At 40.6% G+C, this 19,657-nt stretch overlaps 1 protein-coding gene across 1 annotated transcript in view; it reads left to right on the top strand.

Annotated features, from left to right (window-relative positions):
- The first annotated feature begins 503 nt into the window (after positions 1-503).
- The window catches only part of LOC124861223 (double-stranded RNA-specific editase 1-like), a 74,651-nt gene continuing 55,497 nt past the window's right edge, over positions 504-19,657 (top strand). The window contains exon 1 of the mRNA XM_047354756.1: positions 504-629. Within this exon, the coding sequence (XP_047210712.1) occupies positions 542-629 (88 nt within the window). The 5' untranslated portion in view covers positions 504-541. The remainder of the gene's footprint in view (positions 630-19,657) is intronic.

Here is a 19,657-nt window from a genome sequence, read left to right as displayed (position 1 = left end):
TTGTCAGCTTTTCTTCTACACATGTGAAGGAGAAAAGCTTCACAATGCTGCACCACTTTTTCTCAGTTTGCTACACTATAAAATGTGACGAAATATGGAAACATTCATTGGGTATGATTACTTCAGTTTATGATCTGCCCCTTCAACAGGTTTCATCAATGTACAAATCCAGCATCAAGTGGACCAAATCAGACCGCAGATGGGTGAAAATGAAAACGTTTGTCAAAACAAAAACTAAACAGGGTTTACTTTGTGTCTGGTGTCAGATTAAAAGGGTATGAATCTAACCCACAGGTCACTCTGTGGTGTTGTTAGTAGCGGTGCCTGCTCCATGTGTGGACTTCAGAGGAAGTGGAAGATTGGGTGAAGCAGCGTGGCAGGCAGAGGTAGAAGGTGGAGAGACATCCCAACCCATTTATCTGACAGCCGTTTACTACAGCAGTTCTCTGCTACCCCTCCCCCTGCAGTCCAAAGTTGTGTCTTCATGTGCACTCAGCACCAGGCTGAGAGTGAGTAGAGCCTGCAGGGGGACAGATCAGCCATGGCTCTGCTTCTGGATATGGCTGCATACTGCTGCCTGATCCGCCGCCGGTGCAGGAGGAGGAGGAAGAAACGCTCAGAGCGTAAAGGTATGAACCTACCTGCTGCTGTGTCTGGGTGAGGAACGCTTTGCTGCTGGTTTAAGGCTGTGTTTGCTTCATCCTGGAAAAGTGTTGATGTTGCTCTGAACCTGGGAGCTGCTCTTCACTTCACATGGGTTTTTTGTGTCTTAGTGCTTTAGTGCAGCAAAACCAGCAGTTATTAAGGTGGGCTGTTTGTTTTTCTTCCATCATCTGTATGTACATCACTTCTTGTCTGGCAGTGAGAACTTTGTGTGTCCAGTTCAGAGGAAAATGTGTTTACAGTTAAACCGCTGAGCACAACGGAAGGGACGGAGCTGGTGGAGACATCATGGTGGCTAACATGTTTGGTCTTAAATATAGCACAGCTGCTGGTTCCTGTCTTATACGTTTCTCTCAGTTCTGATATCCAATGTGAGGTTTCAACTCTGTTTTAGGTGGTGTGGGGTTTACTAAAGTATTTACACCCTTTGACGTTTTCTTAACATGTCTTGTTTCAGACATAAAGCTTGATCTGTTTTCCTGGCATTTTATGTGAAAGAGCAACACAAACTAGTGTCCAAATGTGGTTTTCAACACTTTTTAGAAAATACAAATCTGAAAAGTCTGGCATTCATTTGTATCTTTTGGGGTACAGAGATGGAAAAAGTATTTACCCCCTTACCAATGTTTTTGTCCCACTAAAATGTTTCAGATTATCAAACAAATTATAGTATCAAACAAAGATAACATGAGTGAAAAAGTTTTCAAATAATGTTTTCATTTATAAAGTGAAAATTTTTATTCAAACCAGCATGGCCCTATGAGAAAAAGTAATTACCCCCATCAAAAAATCCCGAATTACCTGTGATTAACCACACATATGGATCTTTTTCACTTGCCACACCCAGGCCTGATTGCTATCTGACCTGTAGAATCAGGAAATCACCTAAACACAACTCATTTGACAACATAAAGTAGGTAAAAAAAAAAAGCAGTACATCACACTCCAGATGACTCCAGAGAACCACAGTGAGAACCATTATCCACAAATAGGGAGAACATAGAACAGAAGTGACTGACTGTTAGGCAACCGTCCATGTTGGTCAGGCAAAGATCGATGGTAAGACATCTCCCAGCATGCATTGTAGCACTGACATCACCAGCAGAGGTTTAAATGTTTAGCTCAAGTTAATGCAGCTTCGCTATTTCAATGTAGCCCTCTACCAAGCACCTCGCGAAGGAGGGATCTCTTGAGAATCGAAAGCTCACGGTCGAGTGTAACTCCATTCTTCACCACTAATTACGAGAAGAACTTGACAAACCTGGAAATCTTGCTGGGAGAAGGAAACAGAAGATTAATGTCCGATCGAAGACCTGCTTGTAGTGGCGCTACTCAGGGTCAATTGAAAACCTGACAGAGGTTTTTCCAAGGAGACGAATTTTCCTCTGAGTTTGATCCAGTTGAGTGCCAATGGTTTATCATATTTTCACGAACACGTGACTCTACCTACCTACCTACCTACCTACCTACCCCATCTTCATACACATCCCAGAAGGAGAGTCGGCAAAAGTAATTTCGTTCGTATGTTTCTGTGCAACTTTGTAGGCCTGGCCAGGGTAAAGTAGTTATTATTATGGTGATTTAAGATTGCCACTGGTGTAATCCAATGTATTAACTTGTATCGTGCATGCAATGTTTTATTGAGCGGTGCTGAGCTATGCTTGAGTGCAGTTTCAATGTGTTTGAACTGTGAGCACGCCTGCGCAGTTTATTGAATGTCAGTGTGTTCTTTGTGCATTTCAGTGGCTGATCCTAAATCAGCCAGGAGTTTAAAGTTGGTCTATCCTAGTCTAAGTGAGCTGAGGCTGCGATCTGAGTCTGGTGCTGATTTCTGATTTCTCATCGTTTCATGACCTTTGTATTTTTCCACTGCTTCCCGCGTTGTTTTATGACCCTTTGTTTCGGCCAGCTAGCCCTCAGCCTGTTAGCAGTTGCAGAGAAAGCTACCCCTGAGCTGTGTCATTTATTTGGAAACTCTCCACTTTTCCTTATTATTCCATACACCAAGTCAAGTTGATTTGTCCATAAACTGCTGGTTTGATCTCCATCTATACTCAGTGTGAATTCTTGTTTTTTGATGATTAATCACTCCTATGTAGAATAGTGCATGTTTTAATTAGGTGTAAAGTTTGTTGGACCTGATATTTTATTGTAAGAGGGATCTACAAGGGGTTGGACAATTAAACTGAAACACCTGGTTTTAGACCACAATAATTTATTAGTATGGTGTAAGGCCTCCTTTTGTGGCCAATACAGCATCAATTCGTCTTGGGAATGACATATACAAGTCCTGCACAGTGGTCAGAAGGATTTTAAGCCATTCTTCTTGCAGGATAGTGGCCAAGTCACTACGTGATACTGGTGGAGGAAAACGTTTCCTGACTCGCTCCTCCAAAACACCCCAAAGTGGCTCAATAATATTTAGATCTGGTGACTGTGCATGCCATGGGAGATGTTTAACTTCATTTCATGTTCATCAAACCAATCTTTCACCAGTCTTGCTGTGTGTATTGGTGCATTGTCATCCTAATACACAGCACCGCCTTCAGGATACAATGTTTGAACCAGTGGATGCAAATGGTCCTCAAGAATGGTTCGGTAGTCCTTGGCAGTGACGTGCCCATCTAGCACAAGTATTGGGCCAAGGGAATGCCATGATATGGCAGCCCAAACCATCACTGATCCACCCCCATGCTTCACTCTGGGCATGCAACAGTCTGGGTAGTATGCTTCTTTGGGGCTTCTCCACATTGTAACTCTCCCGGATGTGGGGAAAACAGTAAAGGTGGACTCATCAGAGAACAATACATGTTTCACATTGTCCACAGCCCAAGATTTGCGCTCCTTGCACCATTGAAACCGACGTTTGGCATTGGCATGAGTGACCAAAGGTTTGGCTATAGCAGCCCGGCTGTGTATATTGACCCTGTGGAGCTCCCGACGGACAGTTCTGGTGGAAACAGGAGAGTTGAGGTGCACATTTAATTCTGCTGTGATTTGGGCAGCCGTGGTTTTATGTTTTTTGGATACAATCCGGGTTAGTACCCGAACATCCCTTTCAGACAGCTTACCCTGCTAATTGAACCTTCACACTCTGCTCTTACTGGTGCAATGTGCAATCAATGAAGACTGGCTACCAGGCTGGTCCAATTTAGTCTTGAAACCTCCCACACTAAAATGACAGGTGTTTCAGTTTCATTGTCCAACCCCTGTATATGTTCAATAAATTTCATAAATTTAAAACGGTTGACAACACACTGACATTTAGCGTGGTTTTGATTAATAATTATAAATTATTAATGACAATTAAGTAATTGCAATTATTAAGTGATTTTAGCCCAATAAACACAACCAAATAGTGTATCTCTAATATCTATTAGTAAGGAATGATTTTAGGTTAGATCTTATTATGATTTTTAAATATAATTTTTGATAAATATTTATAATCAATAATCATAAATCCTTTTACCGACCTACCGAAATTACTCCAAAAGTGCATCATCGACTCATCCAAGAGGTCACAGAAGAACCCAGAACAACATCTAAAGTTCTCTAGGCCTCACTACCTTGTAAAGTCAAGGTTCATGTTTCAACAACTAGAAAGAAAGGCTGGGCAAAAATGACCTCCATGGGAGTGTTCCAAGGCAGAATGGCTGCTGACCCAAAAGAACGCAAAGACTTTTGGAAAAATATTCAGTGGCTTGAGGAAATAAAAGTGGGACTTTTTGGAAGATGTAAAATTAACACAACATCTCAGAGAAGGAACATAAAACATACAGTCAAACATGGTGGTGGTAGAAGTGTGATGGTATGGGAATGTTCTCCTGGTTCAGAACCTGGACGAATTGCTATAATTGATGGAACCATAAATTCTGCTCCCCAGCAAAATAATTTCCTCTGAGTTTGACTAATTAATACCTAACAAGAATGTCTGACCATCAGTTTTTGACCTAAAGCTCAAGAATACATGGTTTATGCAGCAGAACAACAATTCATCAAGACCACCTCTGAATGAGTCAAAAAAAGCTAAAATAAACATTTTGTAGTGGCCTAGACAAAGTCTGGACTTAAGCCGGATTGAGATGCTGTGGCATGACCCTAAACAAGTTATAAAATCCTCCAGTGTGAATCAGTTCAAATAATTCCCTCAAAAATGAAATCATCATCAGTCTTAATGGCCAGAAACCACACAATGTAAAGGCAAAATACTTTTTACACACATTTTGCCCATTCTTCTTTTCAAAACAGTTAAAGATGTAGAGGGTCTGTTAATATCTATGTTCAAGTATTGCCATAGGTTGTTGTTTGGATTTAGGTCCGGACTTTGACTAGGCTATTCTAACACATGATTACATGATTACCATTCCATTGTATCTCTGGCTGTATGTTTAGGGTGGTTGTCCTGCTAGTCCTCCACCCCAGTCTCAAGTCTTCTGAAGCCTCCAACAGGTTTTCCTTCAGGATTGCTCTGGATTTAGCTGCCCATTTAGGGGGCAACTGTGGGTAGAGTAGTCGTCTTACAATCGTACAGCTGTGGGTATGATTCCAGCTTCTTCCTGCAATGTGTCAAGTTGCCCCTGGACAAGGCACTTAACATAAAGTTGCCCGTGTGTTAATGTGTGCATGTGGCTCTAGTGTAAAGTGCCTTGAGTGATTAGTATGACTAGAAAAGCATTACTTATAATTTCAGTCCATTTACCATTAACATTGAACTGCTGAACAAATGCTTCCCCACAGCATCATGCTGCCACCACTATGCTTCACAGTGGGGATACTGTGTCCAGGGTTAGTGTTAGTTTTCCTTCTGTTTCACAATTATTAGATACTTTATGTTTGTCCATCACATAACAAATCTAGAAATTTACTTCAGAGTTTCTTCTGAGAACTGAAAATTACACTTATCAAAGTTTTGTTACTTTTGCTCGTGTTTCAGTGAACAGAGCAGCTAACTTAACTACCGCATTAGAACATGTCATCTTAACAAAAAAAACAACATTTTCCCAGCAGTGCCCAGTGTCAGACACAGATGTTTTTGGATTGCTGGAAGTTGTTGACCTTGTCTTCAGCTTCTAGGATAGTTACAGAATCATAAAACACAAATCAGCAGCTTCATCTTCATTAATCTTCATTGATCCTCTGTGAAGTGTACAAACAACTAATATTCAGTCAGGGCAAATGCTCAAGTGTACTTAATCCTCTCATTCATTCAAATTTTAGCTGTTGCACCAAAAGCCAAGGCAGCAGATGCACTGTGACTCCTCGTCTCTTTATGAGCCTAATGATAATTCATGCAGTGTGGTAAACAGCAACATTGTATGAAAAAAGAAAAGCTGTACTCAGCCACACTTTGCATGCGGGGAGAGTATGAAGCCCATTATTTTCATGTCCCTGCTAAGCAAGGTGCTGGGAGATGAACTGGAGTGTGAGTTTAATCTACTGGGAGCAAAAGTGATTTTCAGACGAGCTCTAAGCCGATGTGCTCTGTGAGGCGTGCATGCCATGCCGCCTTCATTGGATGTGCCTGTCGGCTCAAAACCGACGCCGCTGATCTCTGTCTTGCACACAGGTGATGTGAGGGGAGTGATATAGCTCCCACCCCTCCTCCACCCTGCTGCACAGCTCTGCCACCAGACTGTTGATTTCTTGGAGGTTTCTTAGTCCTCCACCATGATTGTCCATCAGATTGCATGTTAAACATTTAATTTCCCTCCTTAGATCAGCTATGATAGGCCACCATTCTGTCTGCCCGGTGGTTTACCAGATTATTCAAACTCTCTTGTCAACCCTCAGCATAACCCCAAAATACTCTGTCCCAGCCCTGTTGCTAAAGAATCACAGGAAGGTTCTGGTTAACACATGCTTCATTCATTTCTGAGGTTAGAATGTGACCTTTACTGTTTCTGTGCTTCTGATGGAGATCCTTTCTCTGAACTGAGGATATCTGTGCTCAGCATTTAAAAACATTATTATCTGGGAGCTTGGTATGAGTCTATAACCATAGGTTCAACAAAATAAGGAGTACCAAATAAACACAGCCCATCGGGGTCATTTAACGAAGTCTCACAGGTCTACCGTTTTAATAATTCAAACATCGTTGGGTCCAGTGTTTTAGCTTTATGTTCTGGTGATGCTTCACAGACAGTTATTGTTTCATAAACCAAAAGTGAAATGGCCACAACATTGTAACAAGGCAAATATAGATTTATCTCTAGTTTCCATTCTGAACACCACCTGCTCAGCAATGACAGCATGAAAGCTGCGTCAGAAACAAGTTGGCCGTCTCCACCAGGAATTGTAGATAGTCACACCAAGACCATTTAAGCAGGTCAAAGTGAATTATTCTGTTTTTTTTTCCATGTTCCACAAAACTACGGTAGTCTAACTATGATGGAAAGATCTCCAGGGTAGAATCCACGAGCTACAAGGTAATAACAGGCCAATCAGCGTTTGGTTCCTAATATTACCTAAATAACAATTATTATTATCTGTGATAATTCTTTTCACAATAAGACAAAAAATGGTCTTTTGACCAAAGAAGCAGGTTCCTTTCCAGCTGAAGGAATCAACACTGAAAACATTCAAAGGATTAATGCTGCAGAACCTTAAAATGACTCGACTGTCAGAGTTTACATGAGAGATGATTGAAAGAAGGTGTTGATTGTGCAGAGATATTCCCTGCCTATTCAGCAAACACCTTTGCCAGCTCATCCACCAGCTCCTGCTGTCCTTAAACCCAAAGCCCCAGAGTGTGAAATTCAACATCAGTCCTTCCTGAACTCTCCATCTGTTCTGCTCTCTCTCAGTGAGATAGCAGTGGACCCGGCCTGGCCATGACATGGCTGAGGAGAACAGAGATAACCATCTGTTGTGCATAGTGAGGCCAGTGATGCAGAGAGAACGGGGTAGTATGGGTCAGTTAAAGGCAGCAGGAATCTGAAATGTTTCCTACAAACCTTTCTGTCTTTATTAAAAACCTCAGGTGAAGCAGAGCTGTCATGGCTGAACCTGTTTGGGTCATTAGCATTCCACTATACAGCACTTGGTAAAATAGATTAAATCCACTGGAGGGATGTATTTCAGATCTTGCACATTCGGACCTTCTAGTTCAAATGTTTGCTGTGAAAACCTTACGTTAACTATAGCACGCATGATGATCTCACCTTGGGCATCATATCTAATGGTCTATCAAAGAGTTCTGGAGGGTGGATCATCTGGAGGCGATCCTCTTGTATTCCTGTCAGAAACACGCTCAGATGTCCTTGGCTGATGTAAAGAGGCCACTAAAGTATTTTAACTTGTTTGCTTTCAACGGCACAAATGCCTCTGGAAGGTGGGGGTTATGGTTTCGGGCCAGTTTGGTGGCCGCATGGAAACCCTGTTAGTTTAAAGTGGCATTTAGTACCTGAAAATGACCTTGGCCCTGCAGCGATGTATAGAGTCACACAACAAATTAAAGCCTTCATAAAGATTTCACATGTTGGAAAGATGGCCAGCGCTAGAAAGGTGTCAGCAGAAGTTGGGAGGATTGTTCAGCCGAACGGACGTGTGGAGCCTAAACAACAAAGAAACTCTGAGAAGTGATTCAAAACTCTATGTACCAGTTCAACAAAACAATATTTACACAGCTAATCAGTTCCCAAATCCCCCCCTTCACTCCCCTCAACCCTGCATGGATGGATGTGTCCGAGCTACTGCAACCTGCTGGCGGTTAGATGCCTCGGAGTCCCCACGGCCCTTTTCCCAAGAAGAGACCCCACTGTCTACAACAGACTGAGGAATGGTTACAGAGATTAGCACTGAGGCTCCTGTCCTGGATCGTCACGGAGATCAAAGTAATGAAGCAACCTCAAAAGAAGGTCACATGTAGTTTTATATACTCACCGGCCACTTTATTAGGTACACCTTGCTAGTACCGGGTTTGACCCGCTTTTGACTTCAGAACTGCCTTAATCCTTAGTGGCATACTTTCAACAAGGTACTGGAAACATTCCTCAGAGAGTTTGGTCCATATTGACATGATAGCATCACACAAATGCTGCAGATTTGTCGGCTGCACGTACATGATGCGAATCTTCCGTTCCACCGTGAGTTATTGTTGCCTTTCTATCAGCTCGAACCAGTCTGGCCATTCTCCTCTGACCTCTGGCATCAACAAGGCATTTGCGCCCACAGAACTGCCGCTCACTGTATATTTTCTCTTTTTCGGACCATTCTCTATAAACCTTAGAGATGGTAGTGTGTGAAAAGCCCAGTAGATCAGCAGTTTCTGAAATACTCACACCAGCCCATCTGGCACCAACAACCATGCCACGTTCAAAGTTCCTTAAATCACCTTTCTTCCCCATTCTGATGCTCAGTTTGAACTGCAGCAGATCGTCTTGACCATGTCTACATGCCTAAATGCATTGAGTTGCTGCCATGTGATTGGCTGATTAGAAATTTGTGTTAACGAGGACAGGTGTACCTAATAAAGTGGCCGGTGACTGTATCTGGTACTTCCCGTGCAAGGGATGTACACTCCCTCAGTGTTTATCAGTAGACTATGTGTCACCATTCTGGTGTCTATCTGATAGGTTGTGTAATAGCAGGTGTCCAATCCTTAATGTAAGTGTTGCTGCAGCGTTCTAATCAACCCGGTTACAGACTGTTCCATAATCAAACCCAATGTCCTAAACTTTATGTCAAACCGTAGGTCATTTGTCCTTGTAATGTACGTCAATAAGGATCGTATCCATATCATAACAAAAGTAAAAACAGTAGAATTTATACTTAATCATTATTGTGTGTGTGTGTGTGTGTGTGTGTGTGTGTGTTTGTGTCTGTGTGTGTGTGTGTGTGTGTGTGAAAGCTCATCAATAAGTAATAATAAGGTTATTCCTAACAGATGGATGGATGGATGGATGGATGGACTGCAGCAAAGCATGTTGACATTCAAAACTAATGATAACATACCAATCCTCAGTGTGGGTAACCAGAAAGTTTCACATACAACTACAACCATATTTACATCATGTATGAAAAGGCATGAACCATTTTATTCTCTGTTAGGTTTAAACACCAAACACTTTCACAATTCTGCACAAAGAAAGACACAGAGAAGTTAGTTCATTTTAACCTGCAGGTGAGAGTGTCTCAGAGGCTGCTCAGTTACAAGCCTCCACACCACACTCTGAAACAGCCCCTGCTCTCTCTGCCTTTTATTCATAAGAGAAGAGGCCCTGGTTACAGAATGTTCCAAGCACAAAACAGGGAGAGATGCACACTCATATTGATTAGAAACAGCTGCACTGACAGAATGTTCTAGAACATCCTGTCTCTATCTTGCAGCTCTTGTACATATAAGATATAATCACTCTGAACAGCAAGCTTCACTTCTATTAAAGTTAAAACATATATAATCATTAATTAACCCTAACATTTTCCTCCTCTTTATAAATGTTTTAAACACTTGATACATCAATCATTAACCTTTTCTTCTCAGATTTTCAGTTAAGACATCATGGTGTGTTTTATCTGTACATGTCATTAAAAAGTAGCAGGAGGTCTTTAAGTTTACTGTATACAACTAATTGTCGTCAGGGTCAAGATACAGATCAGGGAAATGCAGAGAAGTCTCTTCTTCTTCCTGGTCATCATCATCATCATCACTGGCTCCTTCTGTCTCCTCAGGTCTCAGGAGGGCATACATCTCTGACATTTCTGTTTTGACTGGCTGAATAGCAGAGGTTATTATGCGAGTGCACAAAGCTCTTATACACGGAATACAGCAACATCCACACAATGTGAGAATAGCTGCAAAGACTGCTATTGACATAAGGATAGACAACACTAATTGTTTATATTTACCAAACATTTCTCCAAACCCATCCCACATTGTGGTGTCAACTCCAGAATGATCTTTCATTTTGCTGTTAAGTGACCTAAGGCCCTCCAGGGCCTTGGTGAGGCTCCCATCAGCTGCGGTGTTATTTGGAATAAATGTACAACATTGATGCCCAAATATTGAACATACTCCACCTTTTTCAGCTAAGAGCATATCGACAGCAATTCTATTTTGGAAAGCCATTAAAGAGGTAGCTGACAATTGTTCATGGATGGCTGAGAATCCTTCTTCAGTTTTATTTCCTAGTCGTTGCACATTGTAATGGATGTAATTTATTCTGTCAACATTTTTATTTATTGTGCACCACCAGCATATGGTGGATTCAAAACCTGCTGCTACTTGATCTGCTAACTTATATTCATCAGGAACTCCTCTTGGTATTCCTATGCTATCTATATAAGTAGGGTCGTTTTTACTCCATCCTGATCTTTTTTCTCTATTTTTCCAGGTGTGTGGAAATATGCTGGCTACTGTACCCAACAACTCTGCTACTGAGAGTGGAATAACAGACACGGGAAATATTAATGACACTGATGCACACAATCCAGTTGTGTTGTATGGCAACCTGTCATACAGTTTATCGTCTCCACACCACCACCAGATGTCGCTGCGTGCTTTAGGTTTAAAGCTGACACCTACTGCTATGATGGAGTGACATTGATCTTTATTGAGTCTGCTTATGTTTGATCCCACACCTGTTCGGTTTATACAGGAAAAATTTCCTGGAGCAACCTTATTTGAAAACATCGGTTTTTGTTTTTCGGCGGTAGTCAAAGGATAAATCTTATCCCACATAGTACAGTTTGTTGAGAGTCTTGTGCTGTTCATTACTTCTACTAAGCATTTTTCTGTCAACGTTGAGGGAACCACCTGTAACAGTGGTCTGGCTCCCATACATACTACACAATCTGTTTTTACTGCCTGGGCAGCCTGTTCTGCCATTAAGAGCCAGTTGTTATCTATTTTAGATATTCCTGTAGTTATTTTAAACCAGTCGTCTGTGGTCAGGTTCTCAGGATCAATTCTAACTCCTTTCTCTACTGTTTTTTGAGAGAGAGTCGTTGTATTCTTATGTTCACAAATAAACAGTTGGAAACTGGGATCCGTCCCTGATGAATAGGCCCTTAGTAGGAAAAGCCAACAATCTCCCTGTAAGTTGCTCCCAGGGGGTTTTAGGGAGGTTTTTGTAAGATTCACAGTTAGATATATAGCTGTACTTGTTGCGTTAAGTTTGAATAGTTTTTTCTGGTGCTTTGCATATGCAGTAGTGCCCCACGTTGGGGTCCACTCATTATTTGCATCAGCTACTATTGTGGCCCATTGTGTTTGTTTTTGATCATTAGTCAAGTACCATTTGTAGTTTTTATAATCTTGGCCTTTTTCTGTTTTACGGCTAAGACTGGTAAGTGGAATGACAAGATTCGTGGTGGTGTTTGACTGCACACACACCATTAATCCGAATTGGTAAGCTCTTTTTGTTCCACACCTGTTATTGTCGTCAGATTCGTCAAGGTCAGATGACCGGGATCTTTTATGCAGTGTTCTATGATTTCTTTCCCATATTAGCAGGGCACCTACAATTATGATCGAGATGACGCCCCCTATTATCAATATCTTTTTGTGTGTTGGCGTGAACATCTTTCTGTAGATTGGCGCCCTTCCTAAAAACCTGTAGCAGAGCTGTGGACAATCTTCACCGGTTTGAGACAGCTGCAAACTATGATTGCAGCTCCCTTTGTAGCCGGACTTTCTCTGAAGGTCAGATGAAGAGCTACAATGCTACAACAGATACCACAATGCTATGACCACAACACAAATTATGATGGTTAGAATATACACTGCTATTAAGAAACTTATTTTAGTCCCCTTTTTGGTCTGAAGTTCCCTTGTGCATTGTGTTTAGCACAGATCAAACATGTTCTACAAAAATTTTTTGAATAAGAGTTAAATCCATATGTTGTGTATATTTTGTTCACTAATCCTACCATTCCTCCTCTCGAGACATGAGAAACTCCATGACTCGAAATTGCTGCCCATTTGTATAGGTTTTTTGGTAGGATAGGTTTATTTTCTGGTCAGGTGTATATCCCTTCTTTAAGTTGAGCTCCCTTTTTTAGCCATTTTTGTATTTCATTTTGGGGTGATTGTTGTTGCATTTCCAGTAATGTTTCATCTTTTAGTTCTATTGTTACTAGGAGAAGACTACTTGGTTGTTGTTCTGCAGCTGCTTTAGCAGTTTTATCAGCAAAGGCGTTGCCTTTAGTCACAGTGTCTGTTCCTGTGGTGTGTGCCGCACATTTGCATATTGCAAGCTTTTTTGGCAGTTGGACTGCTTGCAATAACTCTGTTAATAGTGCTGCATGTGTTACAGGTTTTCCAGTGGAGGTAATCATACCCCTATTTTTCCAATGTTGTGCAAAAGTATGCGTTGTTGCATATGCATACTGGCTATCAGTGTATATTGTTGCACTTTTTCCTGTCATTAATTTGCATGCTTCAGTTAAGGCTACTAACTCAGCAGCTTGCGCTGAGTAGTGTGAAGGGAGTGCTTCTGCTTTCAGTACTTTATCAAGAGTTACTACAGCATATCCGGTTTTTGTTTTACCTTTCTCATCTTTTTTGGAAGACCCGTCTACAAATAATGTTTCTCCATCTGTCAGAGGGGTATCTTTTAAGTCTTTTCGGCTTTTTGCTATTTCTTCAGATAATGTTTGGTTTAGTTCTTATTAAAAATAAAAAATAAAAACTCACTCACTGATGAACACAAAAAATGAAGGGCATATTATATCTTATAATCTTAGTTTGTTTTACCCAGTTTTATAGATACAACATACAGTTTCAGTCAGCTTTGTATTAACCTGTTTGTAAAAGAATTAGGAAAAATTGAAGACAGATCTATGAACTTTCCTATAGTTATCAGTATTTTTAATACAGGTAGAACCTTTGCTATCTTTATATGATTTTTCGGAAAAGATTCTGGAAACCTTATTAAGATATAAATTTGGCAAAGATCATCAGAACATCAGACCTTTATTAGCGCTTTTAATGTCCCTCAAAGATGCATTACAATGAAATCAGTCATTCCCATTCACACACATTCACACACTACTTACTTATTTCTCTGTCAGAGTAATTTTTATTTGCAAAGATTTGAACATAATTTGACTTCTATTATTCTTAAAATGCACATTGTTTCCTCATAACCCCTTTTGTTTCCACAAGGTCTGTTTTGAACGCTTCAATTCTTTTTTTTATTTTATTCACCAAGAATCAATAAGGTGGTCTTAGTGGATCCACCTTAAAGGTGTTATCTGTTGGGTGTCATGTTATCATTGTCAGGTCAGTGAGGTTCATAAGTCAGTCAGAACCTTGGTCATTTGTTCTGTGCACATAATGTTTCATAGATCCAGCCTATGATTAGTCAGCAAAACTTCCACCTATAGGAGAAAAAATGATTGTTAATGAATGAGCTGCATTTCCTAGGAACACTGTCTTCCTCCTGGATGAGCATCACCTGTTGAAAAACTTTCATCATTGTTTGTTTCACATATTCAATCAGATCTTTATATTATATCAGTAGGTGAAGTTGTTAGTATCTCATGTAGACTGACATATACTGTTGCATTTGGAGAAGATCTCAGATTAAATAAACTTAGTTAGAGCTTCAATCCAGGTTCATTTTATGTCTGCAGACTTTAGCCAATTTTTCTTTTCTTTCTTTTTTTTTTTATACATAAAGAGCAAGATTCAAAACATTTTCAAAAGGCAGATTGTGGCAGAATGTAAACAAAACTGCTTATTGATTGACAAAATAACATTCAAGCACACAATCACCATATTAAAAGGCTCTACTTCTAGAGAATCACTAAACTTCTGGGGTCCGGTTTTGGCCCGCGGACCTTGAGTTTGACACATGCAGGGTAGAGTTACAATTTTTTTTTTTTTTCAGACCTTTCAGCAGAGACAGGCTTAGTTTTATCTTTGTTTTCAGGCAGCTGCATCTCTTTGTCAAGGTCGTTTCACAGAGCTGAAATTTAACTTCTCTCAAAGAGGAAAAATCAAGAATGCACACAATCTGAGCCAAATATGGAATTATTTCCCTGTAAAATGAATCTTTTGCATTTTATCATGATATTGTTGGTAGTATAACACCATAGAATGATTTTTAAAGCACCTGTTTCTCACTAATGCTTGCCTACAAAATCTTTTACTCTCAGATTACTTCTTTAACAACTCTAGTCATTGTTCACTGGGTTGTCCAGTTGGACAGTTTCCATGTTGTCCACATTGTCACCTCCTCTTTTAACTTCTTTTACCACGTCCTCTAAAACCACCTCTTAGTCTTTATAATTTGGGGCTACCTTGGTATTCTAAACTGGGATGGGTGGCAGTCCGCCCCCCCCTTTATTTGTTTTCAGTTAAGCTGAAAGTTTTTTTTTTTTCTGTGCTTTTCTTAAGGCCTCAGTATTATGGCTGTCAGTTAAAAGCTGCTCTTATTGTTGTTTTTTTTTAATTCATCTTTTTGTTTTAATCTGTTTATCAACTGTGAGCACTCAGGGACTGAAAAGTCCCCTTTGAAATTATAATCTGGCAAGGTTTTTTATTGTCTCTTGAATCTTTTAAATGCATAATCTCCAGTTTAAGATCCCCGTGTAGTTTTAGGATTTCAGTGATAATTAAGTTACCTGAAAATCCGTATTTTTATGCCATCGTGTACATATTTCTGTTAAATCAGAGCTTTTTCTCTGTTCTTCCCCCATTGTTCTTTGTTATTTTTCTCTTTTTAGTTTTCATTATTGCTAATTTTAGATCCCCTTGTAATTTTAAGACATCCTTTGTATCTAATTTGCCCAAAAACCCATGTTTTTTATTTTTTATTCCATCTATGACAGATCATACCTGCTCCTTTTACATAGTTCTCCATAAACTTTACCTCCCCTTCTAAGTCAATTAGTTTACTTTGTTTCTCTTTACTTTGCCCCTTTCCCATTTTGAACTAGATTTAGATCCAGTATGTTTTTTAATACCTGGTGTATTCTAAATACTGGATTTATGTATTTGAAAACAGGATGGTGATCAAGAAGTCAGTTGTGGTAAAATCCACTTCAACCCTGTTCAGGTGGGATTTTCTTGCCTACAAGCATCCACAAAGGCTCACCATTTACTATCTGTTTTCAGTTTATATGAAAGGTAAGGACCTAATGGTCGTTACGATTCCATTCATTCTTCCACACGTTTTTCAGTCACACTTTTTTACGCGTTTTACTCTTACTGTAATTACTTTCACAAAAACATAACAGAGGACTCCGCCGTCCTGTGTAGAGTTTAATTAGTCTATTTCAACTAAGGGAGTCTACCCTCCTGCGGAATTTAACTGTCTATTTTAGTTCAACAGAGGACTCCGCCGTCCTGTGTAGAGTTTAATTAGTCTATTTCAACTAAGGGAGTCTACCCTCCTGCGGAATTTAACTGTCTATTTTAGTTCACCTGATAGTGTCTAGAATTGTCAGGGTTTCTCTATACTGTACTATTTTAGGTCATTTGCATTTCATCACTCATTCCTTTTAAATGAAAGACCTACTCACTGGTTCTCTGTGTCCTCGGGAGTACCGTCAGCCGTCAGACCCCAGCCTGTCAGGGAGGGACCAGTCCCGGAAAGGGTATTAGTACTGTGGCCACAGATTTGTCTGGAATCTCACTCACCCACTGGGATCGTCAAGCATCTTGGCATCCGGCTCGAAGGACCATTTATGTTAGGTTTAAACACCAAACACTTTCACAATTCTGCACAAAGAAAGACACAGAGAAGTTAGTTCATTTTAACCTGCAGGTGAGAGTGTCTCAGAGGCTGCTCAGTTACAAGCCTCCACACCACACTCTGAAACAGCCCCTGCTCTCTCTGCCTTTTATTCATAAGAGAAGAGGCCCTGGTTACAGAATGTTCCAAGCACAAAACAGGGAGAGATGCACACTCATATTGATTAGAAACAGCTGCACTGACAGAATGTTCTAGAACATCCTGTCTCTATCTTGCAGCTCTTGTACATATAAGATATAATCACTCTGAACAGCAAGCTTCACTTCTATTAAAGTTAAAACATATATAATCATTAATTAACCCTAACATTCTCACTCCCTGATTCTAAACCATACAAAATGTCTTCTGTTCTATGTCAGTAATTACCAACATTATATCTATTTTTTTAAATTTCCAAATTATGAGAGGGGCTTTATTTATTTATTTTTATCCATTCATCAATTTTCTATACCTGCTTATCCTGCAGGGCTGGTGCCTACCTCCAGGGGTCATTCCTTCCACAAGCTTCTAACAAGTTTGCTGGAATTTTAGCCCATTCCTCAGGTTTCACTGCCTTTCACTATTGCCAGCCCCTGCTTTCCCCAATTGCTGCAAAATACTGAACCCGTGTTTGAGGCACTGCTCACTACAGCACTTGTCACCAGCCTGTTGTCTAGAGTTTTCTGCTTTACAATCCCAGACTGCTGAAGGCTCGGCCCACTAACCTGCCTCATTGCCTGGTGCTGTGTGTTTGTGGATGGGAATATTTGGTTTTCAGCTCATCTCCAACACTCCAACATTCTTTACACTTTAATGCCTGCTGCCTTTGTTCATTTATTTCCTTCATGTTAACTGAATCTTTCAATAGGGAGATGTTGTTCTTGTTTCCTTATAATCTGCAGTAAATGTCACATTTCCATTAAAATCTAAAAGCCTGTGAAAAGTTAAGTGAATTTTAAACAGAAGCTTCATTTGAAACGGCAGGTTAGTGAGCTTTATTTTCTACCCTTTCGAACTGAAAATGTCAGGCAGCAATCTAGGAGAATTAACTTAACTTTACAGAAATGTCTTCATTGTCATATTGTTTTAAATGTCACATTTCAAAGTTTTGTTTTATTTACATTCTAATAAAATGCCAAACCACAGATGCTTTGGCTTGATTTGGAGACGTTCAACAGCTATCATTAGGAGTAAAAAAGATTTTCCTTTTAAATGTTACTCCAAGATGAAAACTTCCTCCAAGATTTCCAGGATTTAACCCAGCAGTTTTTGCTCCTGCTTAGTTTTTCAATAAGTTGTTTTTCTGCAGAGATCAGAGCCACAGACATCCTGAGGCCCCTCAGAGCCCAGGAGTGATCCCATCCAAAACAGGGCCACAAAAACCAAAAAGGGAGGAGTCCACCTAGTCCAAAATAGCCAGCTAACCAAAGCTGCCCCAGAACAAAGCAGTCCCAACCCAACCCTCTGGGTAAACACCCCTTTTCAATGCATTTCCATGGCCGCCGTGCTGCTGTCTATATCAATCAACATCTTTTCTGGGGTCTGGTGAGCGTCACCCAGCGTTCGGTTCATCAACAGCTTACATTCATACCTCCAAACCAGCAAACCCATTTTAAAGTTTTACATATGGTGGCTCCTGATTTCCCTTAAGGGTCACCAATTGGAAGATAGGGACATGGTCAATACATGTCAGTTGGCTTTCCCTCGTGATCCCTGACCTCTCAGAAAAACCAATGCAAAGGCATTAGCCGTGCCCATCAGCACTAGAGGGAGCTGAAGGTGTATTAAGAGCTTGACAGACAAGGCTAATACCTTTGCATAGGATTTCATATAAAGCAGGGCTTATGGCTGTTTTGACTCAGTGTGCATTCGAATGAACAGGAAGCATGTTTATAATAATTAACACAGGGTACACAAAATTTGAAATGTGAAAATATTATTTAACGAACATGTCAAAATGGAACAATTTTACAATTAGAATCCAAGAACCTTTTAAAATCTAGAAACTAACATTCTGAAAAAATAACACCACACAACTCAAAATGTTAAATACAAAAAAGTGGGTTTTGTCTGCACATGGCACGTTTTAGGGCCTGATTTGAGAGAGAGACAGAGAAAGATATTAACTTCACTAAAGATGGATGTGGAAGTAAGGCATCAGATGCACCCAGACATGGAAACACACACATATCACACAGTTCACCCACTTGAAGAGATTATGCATGGGATCTCTCAGACAGCTGCCTCTTCAGGCTGGCCACCAGTCGCTTTAAGATGGATAAAGAGTGCTGCAGCTCAGCCAACCTATCCTCCAGCTCCTTCTTGCTCTGCACCAGTCTGTCCATCTCTTTCTTGTAGCTGAAATTGAAATCACACTCAGCTGCATTTCTGTTTTTTTTCCCTCTCTTTACATCAACAAAAATGTCGGCTGTAATAACACATACCTGAGCATAATGTGGGTTTGTTTTTTATTTTTTTTATAAAAGACACTTGAAACCAAAGTCGTATTCTTCGTTTGTGCAGACTATCTAGGGCAACAAAACTAATTCTGTTTCTTGAAAAAATTCAGCTTACTGATGACCTTTTCAGGACGTCCATGCACTGAACACTACAGCAGGTTTCTTGTTGGGAGGAAGGACCAGCCTGCTCCTCCGCCTGCCCCGCCATGACATCCAGCTTGGTATCCTTCTGATCAAAATTGGAGACCATGGGGGGATTACTCATGGAAGCACGCAGCTCTGCAAGCAGCTGTATTGCCTTCAATGTCCTTGCCAGGGACATGACCTCTGCCCTCATCTCTGCAGACAGTTCGGTGTGCGTCTGCAGAACATGTCTGTCGAGGTGGTGTCCGGGCTTGTACGTGCACCCAGGCACAGGGCACGGGCAGGTGCGTATGTTGATGTGCCCTGTGGCCCACTTAACAATGATGCCACGCAAAGTCAAGTTTTGCATCTTGTGCACACCCTTTAGATGCCTGCTCAGGTTGAGGTAGGTATTGCTGCACATGGGACAGCATGCCGTTAACTTCTCAGACATTCTCTGAAAGGAAACAAAGCAACAGGACAAACAAGCACAATGTCTGTGAGTCTAGGGTTATGGAGCAATTACAACATCAATGCAGGAATCCATGCAGCAGGCAATTAGATCTTCATTTCTTCACTACACTTCCGGCTTTCTATGCCAATGACATAATAAATAAAATCACATTATAACCTGGTTCACCTCCAGCCTGAGTGAAACTTAACTTCCACATTGCTGATTATGTGGATGCATCACGTCTGATCTTCACAGTATGATACAATTAGCTTCTATGT

This window comes from Girardinichthys multiradiatus, chromosome 24, assembly GCF_021462225.1.
Source record: "Girardinichthys multiradiatus isolate DD_20200921_A chromosome 24, DD_fGirMul_XY1, whole genome shotgun sequence".
Lineage (NCBI taxonomy): Eukaryota > Metazoa > Chordata > Actinopteri > Cyprinodontiformes > Goodeidae > Girardinichthys > Girardinichthys multiradiatus.
The sequence above is the reverse complement of the archived record's forward strand: the minus strand, read 5'-3'. Positions and strand labels throughout refer to the sequence as shown.